At 42.2% G+C, this 20,047-nt stretch overlaps 1 protein-coding gene across 6 annotated transcripts; it reads right to left on the minus strand.

The window, feature by feature from the left end:
* Positions 1 to 909: 909 nt before the first annotated feature.
* raver1 (ribonucleoprotein, PTB-binding 1) lies at positions 910 to 19,596 on the minus strand (the record flags this gene model as incomplete). Of its 6 annotated transcripts, none has more annotated exons than XM_080775661.1 (15): positions 910 to 3,118; positions 3,230 to 3,295; positions 3,978 to 4,094; positions 4,713 to 4,784; positions 5,222 to 5,361; positions 5,489 to 5,570; positions 6,734 to 6,918; positions 7,867 to 7,945; positions 8,514 to 8,588; positions 9,478 to 9,578; positions 11,497 to 11,617; positions 11,891 to 12,082; positions 15,810 to 16,279; positions 18,220 to 18,286; positions 19,213 to 19,596. In XM_080775661.1, the coding sequence occupies 15 exons, from the start codon at positions 19,594 to 19,596 to the stop codon at positions 2,972 to 2,974; spliced, it is 2,298 nt and encodes a 765-aa protein (XP_080631787.1). In that variant the 3' UTR covers positions 910 to 2,971. The 6 variants fall into 6 exon arrangements, with proteins under 6 accessions (XP_080631787.1, XP_080631786.1, XP_080631785.1 ...); XM_080775660.1 differs by having other exon boundaries at positions 3,236 to 3,295; positions 6,734 to 6,933; XM_080775659.1 differs by having other exon boundaries at positions 6,734 to 6,933.
* Positions 19,597 to 20,047: the final 451 nt, after the last annotated feature.

Below are 20,047 nucleotides of genomic sequence, written 5' to 3' on the forward strand. Positions count from 1 at the left end.
CCCAAGAGATTGTGTTTCTAGAGTTGAAAAGATCAAAGGTCAATGGCCCAGTTTCTCAAAGGACACTTCTTACACCATGGTGTAAGAAGTGGTGCTCAGTTGCTCCTCTAGGCACACATCTATGCATTCCACGCAATGGTAGGCCTGCATGGTATGGTAGGCCTCAGGTCTACCACTCTGACATTTAATTTAATAATATTTGGACTGCAGGCTCCCTTTACTCTAAATATATATATTTTTTAAGGCCTCAAGCCTGAGGCCTACGATTGCGTGGCACATCTATGCACGTAATGTCTATGTTCACAGGCTTCTGTGTGCGGCCTAGAGGAGCAACTGAGCATGTGCAGATGCTTTTTTCCAACCAAGTATTTAATTCATGAATGAACATATTTTCAGAAGGTAGCCATTTCGGCATCATGAATCTTTGATTGGTTTTAAGAATATTCTAATATTTTGACATTTTTATTAGAAATGATAGAAAGTGCAATATGGCTCCAAGGGTGAACTAAATTACAGTTTTGCGAGTAGTGATAAGCTAAAGCATAAGTCGTTACGTGACATAATTGCCATATTCTTGGTCTCTCAACAGCTCCCTTGGCTAAACCAAAATAAAAAATGTAATGAGACAATTATATGAATCGCATAGATTTGATTTCTTACCAGGGTCATGGACATTCTGGAAATTACCCAACTCGGATCTCTTTACCATGGCAACTATTCAAATGTGGATTTTAATAAAGAAACTGAAGGCAAGCAAGGCCTTGGATGAGCACGCATTGACAAATTGAGCATTTTCCCTTTCATTTCCCAGATGAGGTTACTACTTTGACATGTAAGCTCTAGACTATTAAGTGCACCCTTGATCGTGTGAAAGAACGAGAACACAACAAGTAGTTTTAAATACACATTTACTTCCTCACGTCTCACTCACACAGACAAGTCACAGTTGCACAGTCTACACAGTAAAATCAGTCATTGAACTCAGACTGTTAAAAGAAAAAAAAAAAGGAAAAAAGTGAAAAAGATAAAGATACCATTACCAAATGGACCCATAAAGGGTCAATTTTCTATTGCTGAGGATTTTACTGTGTATCAGTCATAACTAAAGCAGTGTACATTATGGATCATACATTAGAGCAGCATCTCTTGCCTTGGTCCATTCACACATTAGCAATCTAAACAGTCTCTCAAACACTGGCAAACGACACAAAAATCGAGCAGCAGATTCAAATCGAGGGGGGAGGGGAAAAAGAAAAACACCAGACCAGAGGCAGATATAAGAAAAGAGTTTAGGACTCCGAGGAAATTCATCAAGCTCAAGTATTTACACAGCAAACAGAGATATGAGAAATATAGTTCCAAGACCACACAGGGATAAGATCACAGAAAAAACTGTTAAGGCTCAAGTGTAATTGCAGTTCCCATCAAAATATCAGAGGTAATGGGTTATCACAATCAAACTGTCAACCAGGGCAATAATCAAAATACGAAACCGTCACTGACCAATCATTTGCCGCCACCATCTTCCACCAATACCTCCCCATGGCAGACTGAACTCCCACCGTTGTGTTTACTGGAAACTTGTGACTGGAAAACTTCAAACATCTCAAGTATTTAAATGCAGGCTGAACCAGTCATTGTCATCAGTAGGCTATGTAATCCAACACAAACTGCCCCAAAGATGAACACCTCCCTCTGCTGGTATGCAGGCTAAAGACAACCACACATTTGGGGACTAGCTGAGGCAAGATGTACAACGAAACATTTAGTTTAAGCCTCTCAGTGAGGAAGAGAATGTATAAGTGTCCCCATGCACAGCACCTGATGTGAGATCTATGATAAAAAGGCACGCCATATTCCTTTAACCATGCCATTCAGATGTGTCGCTGAGACCGCAAAACATCCAAAGTTAACGCAGACATAACTGCCACCAACACAAAAATCAATTAACTTCTCCACAAATAACAAGTGAGAGGCAAATTCCTAAAATGGCAGATTAAGACGGTAAGAACACAGCAGAGATGTAACCCGTGCCCTCCAAGTGGCAAGTAAATCACTAAACAACCAGTGCAGAGACCAAATGTTGGAACAAGACAAAAGGGTGCGGTTCAAAGACAAGAAAAAAAAAGAAAGTTGAAATAATATTCCAGTGGGTTAACGGGGTTTTGGCAAAAGCTTAAATACCTCAAATAATAAAAACAAAATAAACAGGAACCCAGTAAATGATTACTGAACAGATCAATGAGACTATGGGGATAGGCCTGAATCTTACAAAAGGAACAAATAACCCTGAACAGGTTGGAAGGAAAGAAATCTCTAGACTATCCCTTTAAACATACTGAACTTTAAATATATATATATACACAAATCCAGGGAGGCAGTCGGAACAAACAAAAAGGGTCAGAACGTTATAGAAAATGTTTAGTTCATACCGTGTCGTATAGTTGCCCCTTTCCTTGTGTGCAATTATTATCTAACATTGCGGTCCATGAGGCAAGGGTTATGAAGCCAACATGGTTGCCATTAAAATATTATTAGACTATACAATCTACAGCTCTGACCAGTTGACACAGGGTCACTAAACAGGGATTAACTAGATTAAGAACAACTGTTTACCATATTTTCTCATTGTACATGATTCTGAAAATATATAACAGAAAAGATATCGTCAACTTGGAATGAAATTAAAAGTCAAATAAAAAAAACTAAAAACTTAATTTAACACACTGAAATTATATATACACACAAAAAGAGGGAAAACACATCAAAAACTCCCATAGACTGGCACGCAACTGTCCGGATAGCAACAGGCTGCACTCCCTAACGCCCTCCAGGGGTTGCTAGCGGGAGCACACAGGAGAGAAGTCAATGGACTGCCACGCTAAAATAGAGCCTGAAGGAGCTCTGCAGAGCTCATCATGGCCTGGCTGTTGAAATGACTAGGAATACAGCATGAGGCGCTCCCCTGTAGTCAGAATATACGCTTGCGCTTCAGATACGAGTCTGCGTAATGTCCACCCAGGCCTTGAGAGTGCTGGCCCACGTAGCCCCCTTCAGGGCTCGGCTCGGGAGATGGGATCAGACGGGAGAACACGCGTTTGTGGCCACCGATGGGGGTCTGCAGTTAGAAACACAGGCTGTCAGTTCTAGAAATGTTTTCCAATGTGATTAATATAGATACAAAAAAAAAAGCTGAAGAAATACCAGCAGAAAAATAAAATAAAACGACAATTACCTTGATGCCTAGGCCAGGTGGGTAGCTGTTGGTGAGACTCAAAGGAGGCATTCCCACAGCCTGAGAAATAATCAATTTACCGTCACTGACTGAAACAAGTTAATACTTTGGGATCCTGAGTTATGCACAACAAATTCCTTAAATACATTAAGGTGGGGTCTTTTATAGTCAAACATGCCATTCATTGCTCTCGCATGCCAATTTGAGAGTGTAACAGTGATCAATGTCTTTGTAAATTTTAACTTAATTACAACAAAAGAAACTCGTATGTTGATATTAAAACAGCACGCCCAGCGATTTGCAGCTATGGAGCCCATTTCAAGGTGCACAAGGCGCCATCTTGGATGTAGCTGAAGTAGCCAAAACACCCACGAGGGGATCGACATCAATGGGAGGTATCCGGTATGATTACTTCTAACACGACAGGACCGTGATGGGCCGTCAAAAACTATTTCATTAGACTTGGAAGCATTGATTTAGAGCAAGAGTTACACGTTTTAAGATTTTTCCTCAGACTACTTTGGATGACGTCCCAACCGGAAATGACAGAATGTTGCTCAATAGGCACTCCCAGCCTGTGGAGCGGTGCGCTTGGTTATGGAATGATCAATGTTCCGTCTTTTGATTAATCTCCGTCCTGGGCATCCAACGTAATTAAATAATAAGGTGGAGACCTCCGGCCCAGGCCCTAAATGTTTGAAGTTGCACTGTAGCAGTCAAGAATGTACAGTTCAGGGCTTACCTTGTTGAGTTGGGTGGAAGGGGGGTTGGACAGCCCAGGTCCTGAGCTGAAGTATGAACTTAGGGGTGGACTAGAGTATCCATAGCTGTAGTCAGCATGATGAGACAGCTGCAGAGACTACAGAGGAAACCCCAGTTAGCCAGTTTTGCACACAACATTTGCCAGCCTGGATACATTACGTTATGTTACTAAATGTATCCTATAGTTTGAAAGACTGATGTCATAAATTCAGACTGCACGCACACTCCAGTTTTCCTCCAAGTCCCTTGCATGAGTGTATTGAACGCCCTCAAAAACCAGGAACAAGTCAGATTAGTTCATGCCCTGAAGAACTTTTCAAAATGCCCTTTTGGGATAGATAGATTGTACTAAAATGCACTAAAATGCAGGATTTTCTTGTTCTATACGTTCTTTAAACTCATCCAATCTTCAAGGACCTTTACCCTTTGGCTGTAGCGTCGTTCAATAACTTGCCAAATATTCATAGAAAAGCGTGTGTGGAATGTTGGAAAAGTGTCTAGTCAGCATATAGCCGCATGCCAAGATGGCCCAAATCATCATAAACAACTGTTTTTATGCATACAAGTCTGCTAAAGGTAAGGAGTAACCAGGAATCACATCCAAACGTCACTCTCACAGAAGCCATTTCACACATCTCGTGTACTGTATAGGTAGGGTCTCAGAGGATGACTGTTCACACCGTCATGCACATGAGGGGTAAGAGGATATTATTACCTGCTGTCCAAAGCCTGCCAAGGCCCCAGTGTCCAGGTTCTCCTGCTGTTCATACAGGTGGGCCAGGGGATCCTGAGGACAAACACCAGATGGGTATCAGACAGGTCACTGCAATGCCCAGCCAGGCAGGATGTGCGTCATGGTAAAGGTTAACACCCTGATCAGCATAAACGGAGTTCTCCGTCCTATCAAATAGTAACGCCCAGCACTCAGGACGGAGATTGATAAAAGGACGGATATTTGATATCAAAACCGATCTCATCGCTCCACAGGCTGGGAGCGTCTGTTGGGCAACATTCGATGTCATCCAAAATGTCAATTTCTAATATTATTATTATTTGGATGACCCCAAGGATCATAAAAACCCTTGAACGATTACTATTGCAATTTATTTTGGGTCAAATCCGAGACTGACTGGCCTAAAAGTATACAGGGTCAGGGTTTAGGTGGTCAATATCAAAGCCAGTTCATTGGCATGCAGTGGGAGCACGGAGAACAGGTTCGATTACCTGGTGACGGGTGTAATCTGGGCTGTACGACTCCTGGTAGCGTAGGTTGTAATTTGAGTGTATACTTTGGTTTGTACGCTGGTTGGACATATTGCTGAGCGTAGGCCTCTTCCTGTAGGGGTGGGGTCTGCAGTTCCCCCCTGTGCAATAAAGAAAGATTGGCATGAAAACTCAGTCCCACCTCAGGGTCAGTGCCGAGATCCAAGAAGGGATTAAGCACATGGCAGAAAGCATAGTGACTCATGAGTGGAAAAGGTGACATCTCACCTGAAGGAAACATGCTGTGGCCGTTAAAGAAGGTATTCTGGGAAAGATTCACTTCTTTAGGGCCATCTCCGAGTATTGACACCTGATGAGGAAATGGGTTTGTTTTAAAAGGCTCTGTACACATGTTCCACGGCGTGATGTAAATGTAATGTAATAATAAATTTAAATGTCATGTATTTTTCTCCCCCATGGAAATCTAAGCACAGGAGCTTATAGTACATTTTGTTACTCCATCTACTCATTTAGTATTCCATATTCTATGAATTATGTATACATTTGATCCTCCAGAGAGTCTAGAATGTAGGTAATCCACAGAGTCTACATCAAATGCACCATGACAAAATACAAGCCAGTCCACCTCGTTGTAGGGAGAGAATGCATGGTGCCAGTGTATCAGCTGTTACAGCTGTAGCAGGCGCAGCCCACATTAACCGCTAACAAACTAGCAAGTTAAAGTGGCAAGTGGCCGTTTTATATCACAGGTACTGGCCTAGTCCGTTTATACCCCAGGGAATAAACCTGGCCATAGCCTGGGGGGGGGGATTTATTTGGGCCGTTCCACCGGGTGGGTTATAGGGATCGCTTTTGTTGCATAAATCAATACCCCTCCATACTTTCTCATCTTCTATTGCTGCATTTGGTGAGGCTCTCACTAGTGTTCGGTTAGGCCGTCGCAACTTTTCTGAATTTGTATTCAGTGAGTGCCGTTCTGAAGACTACATTTTAGTTGTGAATCTATGCTTTGGACTGGAGATGTGCAGAAAGCAAAAAACTACCAGAGTTTGACAGGTTTCAAAGAGCTTCAGAGGGGGGGTACATTTTTAACCTTGGGTTACAAAGAAGGCAAAGAAACCGCTCTCAAAGGGCACCTACGGATGGCTGCAATTCGAAACTGGCCTCTGTAAAATCTGAATCCCCCCACCGCACCCCCCCCCCCCCTTCACTGTATATGTATCTTTTCCCTTTTTGCTTCCCATATGATGAATTCCTGTTCTTTTCCTTAACTACATAGAAGTGTCTATTTGTATGTCTCTAAATGTTTTGATGAATTGAACAATGTGGACCCTGTTGTAAACAAGTGTAATGCTTAATTGGGTCGTCCACTCACAGTTAACAGTCTTTATATTGAGTTTGTGCTTGAAATGTACTGTAATTCTACAAACTGTTAATAAATATTTCAATCAATCAATCAAAACAGTTGAGTAGAGGCAACGGGAAAGCATTGCCTCTGTATGACCACTTTACCCCTTGTGCCGTGAGACCCTCTGTCCCGATCATGCCACCCATGAGAGGCATAGAAATTCCCTGCAAGGTAGGAGACAGACTTTGTGGGAGGCTGCATGCTGTGGGAGACTCCTGCTCCCTTACTAGGGTTCTACCGAGAGATAGAGGCTTGAGGGGGCACAAAGGATCCGTCTGCAGGCCAAGACCTGGGACCACACCACCTGGGGACAAACAAAACAAGTCTATGAAAAAAAAAACACAATGACGTAAAATTGACACTGTCCATTTGCTCAGACGTAAAATTGTCCAGTCATTGTCAATGGGATTTAAATGTTTGTGTAAGACAAAGTTAGCACGCACAGTCGCACACACACACACACACCAAAAGCTGGATATAGGAGGGGCTAGCGCCCCAAACTAAAGCGCTACAAGGCATAACACAAAGCGCTGACAAATGACCAGGGGAGTCGTCAAGATTGTGACCGATGCAACGACAGTCAACCATGTAAAAATAAATAGGGCTGCAACCAGGGGTGAGTGCGGTAGGGCTGTCTGGGCACTGCCCTGGTAGTTTGAAGATTCATGCAGGCCCGCACAGCCATTCAGTTTTCACACCTCACTAACAAAATCCGACGCAGAGTGTCACAGCAAACAATAGGAATGACCGACCTTGGATGGATATCAATGGCGGTTCATCCATTGTGTCGACCAGCTAAGTTGCCTACTGTAGGTGTTTACGCAAGTAAATAGAATACTTTTTGGGGCCTACATTTACAAGTTATTGAAATCGGTGATCGCTCGCAAGCATGTGCACGCGACATATACAGGTCTATATTTTTGCACACATGGAATAAAGCTAAATAAAATCTCAAGAATGAAAAATCTAATGTTTTAGGCCGACCAGCTGAAGAAATCATAACATTTGAGACCATTCACGTTTTTGGAAGATGCTTCTAAACTTGTATTCTATTGCTAGCTTGATCACTTTAAATACTCATTTAAAAAAAGATTAATGACCGAAAATACAAGCAAACCCTTCACACTGCGACGTGTTATTTTTGGTGTGTAGACACTCTGGCTTCTATGGAATCCAAAGGATTGAAATCAGCTGTGGCTTTCATGGATTAATACTAATAGAAGTCAAGATGCCAGACCTTGTGGTAGATCTCCGAGCAGATGGACTCCCTGCTGTAGAGACAGAGCAGCCAGAGGGTTCTCCCCGATCAGTCCCGCCTGGAGGGGCAAGAGGAATGGGGAAAGGGTCAGTGTCAGCGCAGGGTTTATGTCACTGCTGCTACCGGGCAGAAACCTTGTGGTCATCATTTGGTCACAGTCTCTTGTTAATACTTAATTCGGTCTGTGGGTTTTATAAATAATTTAACCTGGTATCCCCATTTTGGGCATACTGTAAGCGAGCATTTTAGATAAAAATAGCAGCTCTACAAGCTTGTTGTAGATCAACAATTTGGTAAATCACAGATTTGTGATGAAATATAAAGGTTCTGCCCAACAGCAACACAAAATAGTCAATCTCTGCCACAGGACCAGAAAGCAACGCAGCTTACTCACCACAGATGTCCTGAGTGAGCCTTACTCATTTACACTTCTCTGCACAATAGAGGCACACCCACCACATCACTCAACAGCACTCAAAACTCGTCCCCCCCCAAAAAAAAGAAAAACTCCTCTCAGAGCACTTACCCACTCAGCATTTTGTTAATCGGCACAGCAAATTAAAAAAAAACGAGCCTAGCACTGCCTCACACATAAATAAAGTCAAACCCACATCATTATCACTCACACAAGGTACCAGACGGTTTTCTTTATTGTGCAGCACCTGAGCCCAGAGAAGATGATTTCCCAGAAAGGCTTGGTGCTAATTGTGAAAAACAAAAAGGAGGGCTGAGGATTTGTACTGTGCAGCAGGAATAGTGATACAGACAGTGTCAGATAGGGATTAAAAGAAACAGGCTGATGGTCTAAAACACGTTCAACGTCAGATCCGGGGACCACCAGTGGTCCAAATGAGTCATGACCATTAAAATAAAAATTGTAAACGAATGGTTTCAAAGGGGCGTCCAACGTCCACCCTTTTTATATCAAGGTCCATTATTCATTCAGAATTTGAGCCACAGACCACAATTGACCCAAAATTAAAGAATATTTTGTTTTCGTTGGATAGGATTTTGTCCACAATTCCATGCTGTATTGATGTGGTAACCATAGGACATAACGTTGACCAAAATAATTATACATTCTCCAATTGTGTAGACTTCTTGGAAATTATGTAATGAAAATGTTTAATTACTTAACTCTCGAGCATAAAATGAAACCAAATGGACCCACACTCAAGAGTAAAAGATCTATAAGGGTCCAGTTGGTTACCAACTCAATCATTTACCTCGACCCCCCCCCCCCCCCATGGACCACTGGTGGGTTGAGAATCAGTGTTCTAGAAACAGATTAATTTGAGCTCATGACCCAAGAGATTAGATGTTTGCCCTGGACTTAAACTAGTGAAAATGCCAGAGCTAAAAGCTCACAATGTGTCACTTTGCACCGCCTTGAGAGCTTGTAGATCGGCCACTTTCACTACGTTTTTCATTTTATACATCAAATACTTTTTATGAATTGATGAAAAGTTGTGATCCTTTGTTTAAACATTTAAATTTATAAAAAGAAAGTCATGTTTTTTTATGTAGGAAACAGAACTAACATATTTACTTGAGTCCCATAAAAGTTGCTCATGGACATGCATACTGTACCTGCTGGACCTGAGCCTGGTTCTGGAGCAGCATCTGGAGGAGGGCAGCAGATAGGGCAGGGTTGGCCAGGAGGGGCATGGTGGGGGCAGCTCCAAGCAGACCTACACACACAATATATCTATCAGTGGCATGGTGGGGGCAGCTCCAAGCAGACCTACACACACAATATATCTATCAGTGGCATGGTGGGGGCAGCTCCAAGCAGACCTACACACACAATATATCTATCAGTGGCATGGTGGAGGCAGCTCCAAGCAGACCTACACACACAATATATCTATCAGTGGCATGGTGGAGGCAGCTCCAAGCAGACCTACACAAACAATATATTTATCAGTGGCATGGTGGGGAAGCTCCAAGCAGACCTACACAAACAATATATTTATCAGTGGCATGGTGGGGGCAGCTCCAAGCAGACCTACACACAAACAATATATTTATCAGTGGCATGGTGGAGGCAGCTCCAAGCAGACCTACACACAAACAATATATTTATCAGTGGCATGGTGGGGGCAGCTCCAAGCAGACCTACACACAAACAATATATTTATCAGTGGCATGGTGGAGGCAGCTCCAAGCAGACCTACACACAAACAATATATTTATCAGTGGCATGGTGGAGGCAGCTCCAAGCAGACCTACATAGAGCACCGGTAGAGGGCGCAAATCCACGGGGTCATGTACTTTTTATTTGCATTGTAATCCCCATACAGGGATTTTAGATCACCTCATATAAGTACTGTGTTTGAAAAATAAACATGTCACCCAGCCGCTTCACTCATATGGCTATGAAGAATCAACTGAATGAGAGAAAACAGTATTGTTACGGCTACTGAATTTGTTACATTTTCGCTAGAAAAAGACTGCATCATATATGAGTGACTGACAGTCACAAACGATAGATACCTCCCTGCCAATAATGCAGACAGCGTGTTTATTTTTGGACCACCATTCAGAACCAGGGTATGACACACACACACACAATTAAATAATTACACCCAACGCCCAGTACGGAGATTGATCAAAAATATTAAAACATGAATAACTCTAAATCAATGATTCCTATTCCTAACCTAAGATTGTGTTTGACGGCCCATCACGGTCGCTTTGCTAGTCGCGTTAGAAGTAATCATACCTCTGTTGGTTGTCGATCCTCCAAAAGGGTCTTTTGGCTACATGCCATTATATCTAGCACTATCCAAGATGGCGCCGTGCCACCTTGAAATGGGCTCTGAAGCTGCAAATCGCTGGGCGCTTTGATTTAATGTTTCCAAATGACGCTGGGCATTAAGTGTTAAACCCCTTATGGCCACCCTAATTAACAGTGGATTGTGCCTTCTACCTGCACTATTCATATAATTCATCATTTTAATGCCAATACAAAAATCCGTGATATACACACTAACAATAACTAAAAATACATTGCATGGATGCACCTGGAACGTATCCTCAGTGATGTATCCTGAGGTCAACGGGGTTTCGGGTCTTCCAACATCATACCCCTCACTCAGGCGACCCAGCTGGGGTTATCAAGTCCCGACTTATGTCCCGGTAACTAGCCTCAATCAGTCCGACTAGGGCAAAAACAGGGCCACACAATCCGTTGGAACTACTCTGCCAGGGCTGGGAGGTAAACTTCTGGTGCATGGAAGGACTAGGCTCTGTGGGTTGTCTCCTGTCCGGGCCCCTCCTACGTTGCACCAGAGTCCCAGCACCAGACAACACACTACATCGTATTTTCACGCGGCAATCCTAAGGATTAGAGACCCAGTCCTGATGGTGGCGGCAACTTCACCATTATGCCAATTTTGACCCGGCCGCCCGGGCAAAGTCGGAGCTCCTAGGAAAGCAGCTGGGCTCTCGAATGCTCATTACACAATCAGAGACTTGGTGTAATGAGGGTACCACCAAGTATAGACCCCTGGAGCACCCTGAACAACAAAATGTATAGGGTTTAAGTGGTTAATGTTAGAAGAAAAATAATTGGAAGGTTGTGGCACGTTGCATGATGATCCTCACCTTGCTTGCGGCCCTGGTTAAGGGGGTTGAGGAGCATCTTGAGGGTGGCAGGGTTGCTGAGACCTGTGAGGATCTGCATGGCTGTGGGCTCAGGGAGGAGACCTTTCCCTCTGTTTACAGCCTGAAGAGACAAGAGGGCAGAGGATTCAGCAAAAGACCCAAATCAGCCTGCCAGAAAAACTGTAATTACAGCAGTCCAGACGACAATATGGACATTTCTGGGTGTCCTTGTCAGACAGCCCAGAGAATTTTGGCTGAAGACGATACATTTTCTGCTCAAGCAGACGGTTTACCACCTCAATTTGCTAATCTGTAATTTGCGTCGTTCTGCAGACTTTCCAAACATTCTCTCGATCTCAAAATGTCATTTTCAGCCGCAGGGGGGCAGCTTTACCATAGTTTGGGCAGCAATCAGAGCAGCCAACATGCTTCTCCCCGGGGGGCCGGGGGCACAGAATGACACCCGGATGTGTGTCCCTCCCAGCACTCTGCTGTCAGCCAGTCTCTGAACCTCCTCAGCCATTTCTGCTGTGGCAAACTCCATGACTGCGAACCGCCGGAAGCTTCCATCCTGTCCCTGAGCCAACTGTAGAATACACACACACACCGTATGAGGCACACCTCCATACCATATGCTCAGTATGGCCAACCCAAAGAGCCACGGCCATCAATAATGTGAACAAGTTAAATAACTAGATCCTCTTAGACAACTAGTTGCTAGGCAGATATGAAGCATTGAGACATCAGGATACGGCTTAAAATAGTCCATAACTAACTGAGGTGTTGTGTGTAGAGGCTATAAAAAGCATGTACCGCCATTCACACATTTTGTAGCAACATAAAAGTATATTTCATATATATACAGACATGTGGAGGTAGAATATAAAATACAGCCCATATAGAGCGCCGCAGTCCCTCCCCCTTTCAGAAAAACGAGTGGCCCAGGAAATGAAAACCCAATGGATTCTCCCATCGGCACTTCTTATTTAATTTATTTAAAGACGGTTACGTCGCGGACAAAGCTAACTCGGATCGTGACAAATCATGACAATGAATCATTAGAAAGAAGAAAAGAAAGTCAGGAGACAACACTATTTGTTTTGTTTTTCGTCTTATACATTATTTGATCGGCCCAAAACATTGTGTTCATTGTCATGATTTGTCACGATCCGAGTTGGCTTTGTCCGCGGCGTAACAGTCTTTAAATAAATCAAATAAGAAGTGCCGATGGGAGAATGTTACAAAATGAATTATCTAGGTTTGCCAATAAAAATGTTTTGAAATAAATGTGACCCTGGTAATATCAAAACTACACATTTTCTTACAATAAGGATAGCCAGGAGAAACCAAGATGAGGGTTTTGATAAGACAAGCAAATATTTCTGTGATCCTACACTGAAAATCGATCTCACAAAATAGGAAATGTTTTTAGGCAATATGAGATGGTGCAGTACTTAACACATACTAATCAAGCTCCTCTGGCCCATGAGGGTTATGAAGAGTTGAGATTTGTCACGGTTATTTGACAGTATCAATGTCGCATTAGATTCATGATGCAATGATCTTTTACCTTGCAGTACCTATTTCCCCCCCAAATCCTATGAGATAGGCCTACCAACTACCATCTTAAACATATGTGGGATGTTAGATCAGCATTCATTTGGATGCTTGGTTTAATCATCTCCCTTGTTCCAACAAATTGCACAGATTTTTGAATGCAACATGTATTGTGCAAATAAACTTATATTTTGAGTAATCGAATCAGACCACCCTCTTAATTCTAGATTAATTCTGCGAAAGCCCTAAATTCTGCATCCATCATGGATGCCCTCAAGTTAATAATCACATTTAAATCTTTAATCCTGCCCAACAGCTTCTTGTTAAAACGATTACTTGTGTTAGACAGATTCACAAACATGTGACTTGTGAGCTTTCGATATTGAACAACCTTGGGCTGGGTAATTAACCGAAAATATATCAGTTAGAACCAATCAGACTAACTCTTGCTCATGTAGGTTAATCAAATACAGAGAAGCAATTAAAACAAAAATCATATAATCGAATAAACACCAAAATATTTGAATTATTGAAGGACCCCTCACCACTCCACCAATGGCATGATTATATTCTACTCAGTCTGTGTCTCATAGGAGGGCTGTGGGCATGTTTAGATTTTCATTATCGTGATGGCTTCCATTTTCGCATTGCAACTTTTCAGGACTAGAAAGCCTGCAGTTTATATCTTGTATTCCCCATCGATGATGTCACTGGAGGACGGTTTCTGAACTGCCCACAGCCCTCCTATGAGACACAGACCGAGTAGAAAATAATTGCGCCATTTTTTCATGATTATTAGTGAGGAGTCGGACCTATTATATGAAGATAGGTTGAAAAGTGGTGAAGTGGTCCTTTAAGTATTTGTATAATCCATCGACTAACTCCATTAGTCAGATTAACACTATAGTATACTTCGTAGTACAATGTGTGTTACAAAAATACAAAATGGACTATCTACAAGCTCACAACATTTCACGTTTTCTGAGCTTGTATTTGCCATTTTTCCTTCGCTTTTTTTAATCGTTCAAATGATCACAATTTCTAACTTTTGCCTTGATTATGATTAATGAAGTGATAACGTACAGCCCTAGCACAGCTTTTGACAAAAGAAATTAATAATCTCAAACCAGTGGAACAGACAGAAAGTGTTGCTATGCACATCATGCCAAAGGGACACCACTCTCTCATTCCAGAAACGCCTGTTGAATGACACCACCTGGGGTAGTCAGGTGGTCATTGCCATGGAAACCAGCTATGTTCATCATCGCTATAGAAACTCTGGAGAGTGGCCACAGGAAAAGCAGGGCAAAGGTGAGGGCCATTGAGAAAACATATTTAATACAGAGTCTATGCATGCTAGGTTTAAGACTTTAATGCCACACGGAATAGGAATACTAGGATTAAGTGGTTAAATTAAATTCTGAGGGGGACATTTGCCAAAACATTGTGATCTTGGAGATGTGAAGCTCAGAGACTTTATAATTTTCACAAAGGCAACAGCTGTAATTCATGGATTTGAACTAGTGATTAATACTAAAGAAAAGAAAGCAGATACAACACCTAAAGTTTTGCCAGGCTGTAGCATTTTTAAGATCTTTGAAGTATGCATTTGTAAGGCATTAATGAAAGCAAATGCTTTTTACTAGGGATGGTCCGATTAATCTCCAATAGGACCCGGAATCGATTATTAAAATGAATAATTTTTTTAACATTTTTTTTAAGTCTGTTGGAAAGGAAATTGTCATCCAAACAGGACAGGGCTATAGGCCTACTAAAGTGTGCCTGGGATGTGTCCGTGTAGCTGCATGACTGAGAGGAGATCGATTCCAATCAAGATTCAGGTTTGGAGGATTTAGCAGGTGTTGGGAATTTACCTAAATGGGCCTAGGCTGGGGTTGCTATGGTGATCAATTGGCTCAACACTGGTCCAGGGACCACCAGTGGTCAAACGATGGAGTTAGGAACCAAATGGACCCTTAACTCTCACAAGTAAAAATTGTTAATCATCTAAATCAGGGGTTCCCAAACTTTTTTGGCTTAGGTAACCCTTGGAGGGAAGATTGTAGGGTTCAAAAAAGAATTAATCGTTAATATTTAATTATACAAATCCCATTGTGGTTTTGGAGCTGCCTGTGACCCATCTTCTAATCTAAGGTATAATGTATTTTTATCATGCATTTTTCACTGTAGGCAGCAGCAGTAGTCAACATCTAAAGCTCTACTTCATTGAAACTTTCCAACAGGTTATGGTTAGATTTAAACCAACAGCAGCTAGTAGCTGTACAATTAAACTTTTGATGAAATGTAGCCTAAATTGAGAGAATTAATACCAGAGGTATCTCCGACATAAAAGAAACATTCACACATAAGGGCTTGCACCTCAACAGGCAAATATACAATCACTCATGAGGACATGAGTGATAAGAGTGAGAACAGTGTGTGATTAACATTATTATAATCTTCCCACAAATATATACCGGTAAGTAGTATTTTAGAAAGACATTGTGGCAACAATTTACCTGGTCCTCATAAGAGAATCTTTTCTCTCGTTAAATTAGAAAGATTCATGTTGTGGTTAGATTAGACATTTTGGGATTAGGTTTAGGGGATGGGGTTTCGAGTTTATCATCTTTCATGTTTAACTGTTAAACATGAAAAAATGATAAATTGGTATGAAAATTCTGCCATTGACTTTTAAAGTCCTCACAATTATAATACAAACATGAGCGTGAGTGCATGTGTGTGTCACACTGGACCTGGCAGAAGATGGGAGCATGCGTGTCAGCAAGGGAATTGCGAAGGTCTTGGGCCGTCAGTACGCTGGGAGGGAGGCGGTCCACACACAGGCATCTAGAGTGCAGCAGAGGGTAGGTCAGAGAGCCCACCTCAGTCCAGTGGACATACAGCATTCGAGAGCCCAGCTGCTTTCCTAGGAGCTCCGACTTTGCCCGGGCGGCCGAGTCCTTTTTCATGTACTCTACAAAGCCATAGCCCTTGGAGTGGCCGGTGGAAGCACTGTACACCAAGAAGCAGCGCTCCAGGTTGCCGAAGGGGCGCACCAGGTCTTCAAACTGCTGCTGGGTGAACGCGTGGGGCAAGTTGGCGATGCACAGAAGAGCATCTGTGGGCTGCAGCTGCACTGAGATCTCCCGGTCACGCAGCACATACTGGTGGAACTCTTTGATGGCACATTGCGCCTGCTCCCCATTGAGCAGCGTGACAAAGGCTTAGGATAAGAAGGGAGAGATAGAGAGAGAGAGAGAGAGAGAGAGAGAGAGAGAGAGAGAGAGAGAGAGAGAGAAAGAGGTTGATTATTCAAAATTGGAAGTTTACAAAACACGTTCCAGTTGATTTTTTTAATACAAATGTACTAAATGTATTAATCCAGTTAATCACTTTAGTTTTACGACAATAAAATGATCCAATCTACAAGACCACATTGCAATTCAATGCGTTGTGTCCTTGTTGACGAATGAAAATTGTTATGCATTGGTTTAGGTAACGTTTAGGTATTGCCAGGTTTCACCAATAAACATTTGAAGTTTTTCAGAAAACTTGGGTCAAGACTCTGGTCTAAATGGGTTAACGCAGACTAGTCTCCCAAGGCCACATGCCAAATACTCACTGAACTGTACCAATGAGTATAAGCTGTACAGTTCCGACTCTGAGCTTCATGGAATAACCTTTTTAATAGGGCTGCAACTAACGATTATTTTCATAATAGATTCATCTGCCGATTATTTAAACAATTAATCGGATTATGACACTTATTTAGCTATCACCTTGTTCTAACTAACAAAATATAATTCATTCAAAAATGTATTTGATTAGCTGATTAGGCTGCCATTCACATAAAAGACAAAACTAAATAAAAATTCATTAAAGCAACTCATGGTGTTTTTAGGCTTATTCTGACGGCATACTTTGGATTAAATAGCTACACATGTGTCAGTCTAAAAGGAACAGTACTCTTGTGAACTCAAATAGGGCATTTAAAAATAAATATTCAAGCCAGAGCAAAAAACTAGTGGTTAGTTGCCGATTCGATTAATAGATTACTAAATTAGTTGAAAACTAATTGAATAATCGATTAGACTACGATTAATCGATGAATCATTGCAGCCCTACTTTTTAAACAACCAATGGCAACCCCCATCAAAAATTGAAAACAAACATGATTGGTCCACCTCAGCAGGGTAAGATTTCACTCCTAATCTGGATCTTGCCTAAATTGATTCGTTTTAATTACAATCCACTGGCCACAACCCCCCTATGGTAAAATAAATAAATACATGTAATCTAGTAGTGCGAATTTCACAACTCTTTTTTGAATAGAAGTATAAAACCAGACGGCATCGAATGCTGGATGGTAGCTAGATAAGTGCTAGTTAAGGATTTTGTGTCCTAGCATCTATAGTTTAATGCAGTGGACATATTTCACAGCTGGAACAATCTCTTCCTGTAATAAAGTTATGTATGCATGCTTTTCTGTGACAATGAAAAGTTAGAAAGGGGTAAACCGCTCACACCACTCCAAAAACATGGCTTCACATTCAAGAGTTCAGCAATCCAAGGGGCATTTCAGTCAACATCTGAACTGCAGCCTTCATAGAAATTAGCCTGAGTCAAACATTCTTGCCTGGTGGATATTAATTCCAGAATCGGCCATAAAACATGTACAATCCCGAGGACGAATCTGTCTGGGAGTCACTGTAGTGTCTGTTCAACATTTCATCCAAGTCACTTTAGTGTCCGTTCTCAACATTTCATCCAAGTCACTCAACATTTAATCTAATAACAAATATTTTAATTAAGTAATGTGGCTACTCATTAGGCTATTAATTAATTCTCAAGACAAGAGTTCAATGGCTGGGTCAATTCAGAGTCAATGAAAACTGCTTTCTGGTGAATGCCCGCATTGAACGTTAATTAGTATCATTGCCATTAAGAATGTCAGTAGTGTTAATTATGAACCGTTAACCTTTGAGAAAGTCAAGAACAGTCATGTAATCAGTTTGTTAATGAAACAATAACATTATCCATTAGAATCTAATACATATTAGCCTACTACCTAATAATTAGATTATATTGATCTACCTTTGAAGTGGTATGGACTCAAGCACACACTAGTACCAATACATCACACAAACTAAACATTATACCAACCTGTGCCCTTGTATTTGTCTACAAAGCAGTACTTCAGGTCATACTGGCTCAAGAGCTCATGCACCTCCTGAAATAAAAGAAAATCAGTATGTAATCACATTCTGAAATGTTACTTCACAGGTGCACTCACTGGCTATAGGGACATTGTTAAAGCAAAGTTTTATTATTAGACGTCAAATTATCAGCGCAAGAAAGAACAAAAATGTGGAGTAAATAATAACTGACTCATTGTTGTAGGAGAAATTGTTCTACAATGCCTTTGGCCTGTTCACAAACGAATGGCGATGCCGTCTAGCATTTTCCGAAAGGTTTTGTCCCTCTCTACGCCTTCCACCTTTTGTCAGCACAGCTCCCGTTCCCATCTCGAACTCCCAGCACTCCCATTCATACAATGGCTGGCCCAGCGTTCCCCACGAGTCAAGCACGTTCCAAACCGTGAGGGATCATGTGGAAAAAAACCTACTACTGCTGCCCAACAGCCAATTACACAACTAACTACTTAATTGATTGGCATCTCCTCTAAACGCCCGTGTCCCTGATCAATCAAAAGCCAATATTACTACGAGACATGTCGCATCATCTAATAATCAATGAGGTATGTTGATTATTATCTATACAAACACATACACACACACTAGGCCTGAGTTGGCAGCAGGTCATGGAGGACAATGACACGGTCATCTGTCAATTCACCATGGGTCATCGTTAACATGCTAATTTGATAGCGTCGGGCTTAGCAGCGGCAGGGATACATTCGTGAATTACGTTAGGTAACTTGGCAAAAACAAAAAAAAGAGGTCTGCAAATATTTTTTGCAGATCCTAATCGGAGCGAACTATAATATACTAAATAATAAACTCTACTTCAGCTAGTTGGAGCGTTCAATGGCAGGCTACCAGATAGCTGCTATGACAGCAGGACAGGCATGGAGATGGACTTTATGTCAGCCAAACAATCCCAACAAATAATGCCCTGGACATCTTCACATCTCACCTGATTGCTGACATCGGATGGCAGGTTTTTGACGAGGATCTTTCGACGATTATAAAATTCTCGTCGAGTTCTGTCCAAACGGCTCTCGATCTCCTCGGGGCTCAACGACGTCAACTCTTCAACGTCGACCCTGTTGCGCTGACACTCCTGCCCCGGCGAGCTGTCCTCGTCGCCGGGCAGTGGGGCCTCGGAGTGTCCGTGGTGGTGGTGTTCCCCCCTGGACATCCAGTTTGCGTGGTGGTCTCCGGCGGCGAGGTCGTAGTTGTCATGAAGAAGTGGACGGGATGATGATGAAGAAGAGGCGAACTTGTTGTTGCTGGGCCCCGTTGTTGTATCTGTGCTTTCATCTCTGGCAGCTGCGCTAACGGACACTGCGGCCGCCATCACTCAGTGTGGAAAGTTTTTCTGTGTATGAAACAACAAGCGTCTGATTTGAGCAGTTTAAACAATACACACATGGCCACAGCGCGGCCTCCCATTGGACGAGGGGGAATGCAATTCCCACGTCACGTGACGAGGGCGGAGTTGAGAAAATAGCAGACGAGCAGACCTACAAGCTCATCATCAGTATAAATCACAGTAATCACTTGTCTACGACTAATATTATAGTCCGGCTGCCGACAGGCTTCTTTTGTTTAAAGTGGGAAATGTGGTATAGACTCTACCGTAGTATTTTTTTTATTGGCCTGCCCTTTTTGTTCCATGCTGCTGCTCTGACAAAACTGTCAAATCACTAATCAGCACAACTGATGATATTTCGAATTAATTAATCCATTCTCAAATCTTCGATTAACGGCTAGGTGTGTTGTCATGCTCATTTCAGCACGGCTGGATA

Source organism: Protomyctophum bolini (assembly GCF_963924005.1).
Source record: "Protomyctophum bolini genome assembly, chromosome: 11".
Taxonomy (NCBI): domain Eukaryota; kingdom Metazoa; phylum Chordata; class Actinopteri; order Myctophiformes; family Myctophidae; genus Protomyctophum; species Protomyctophum bolini.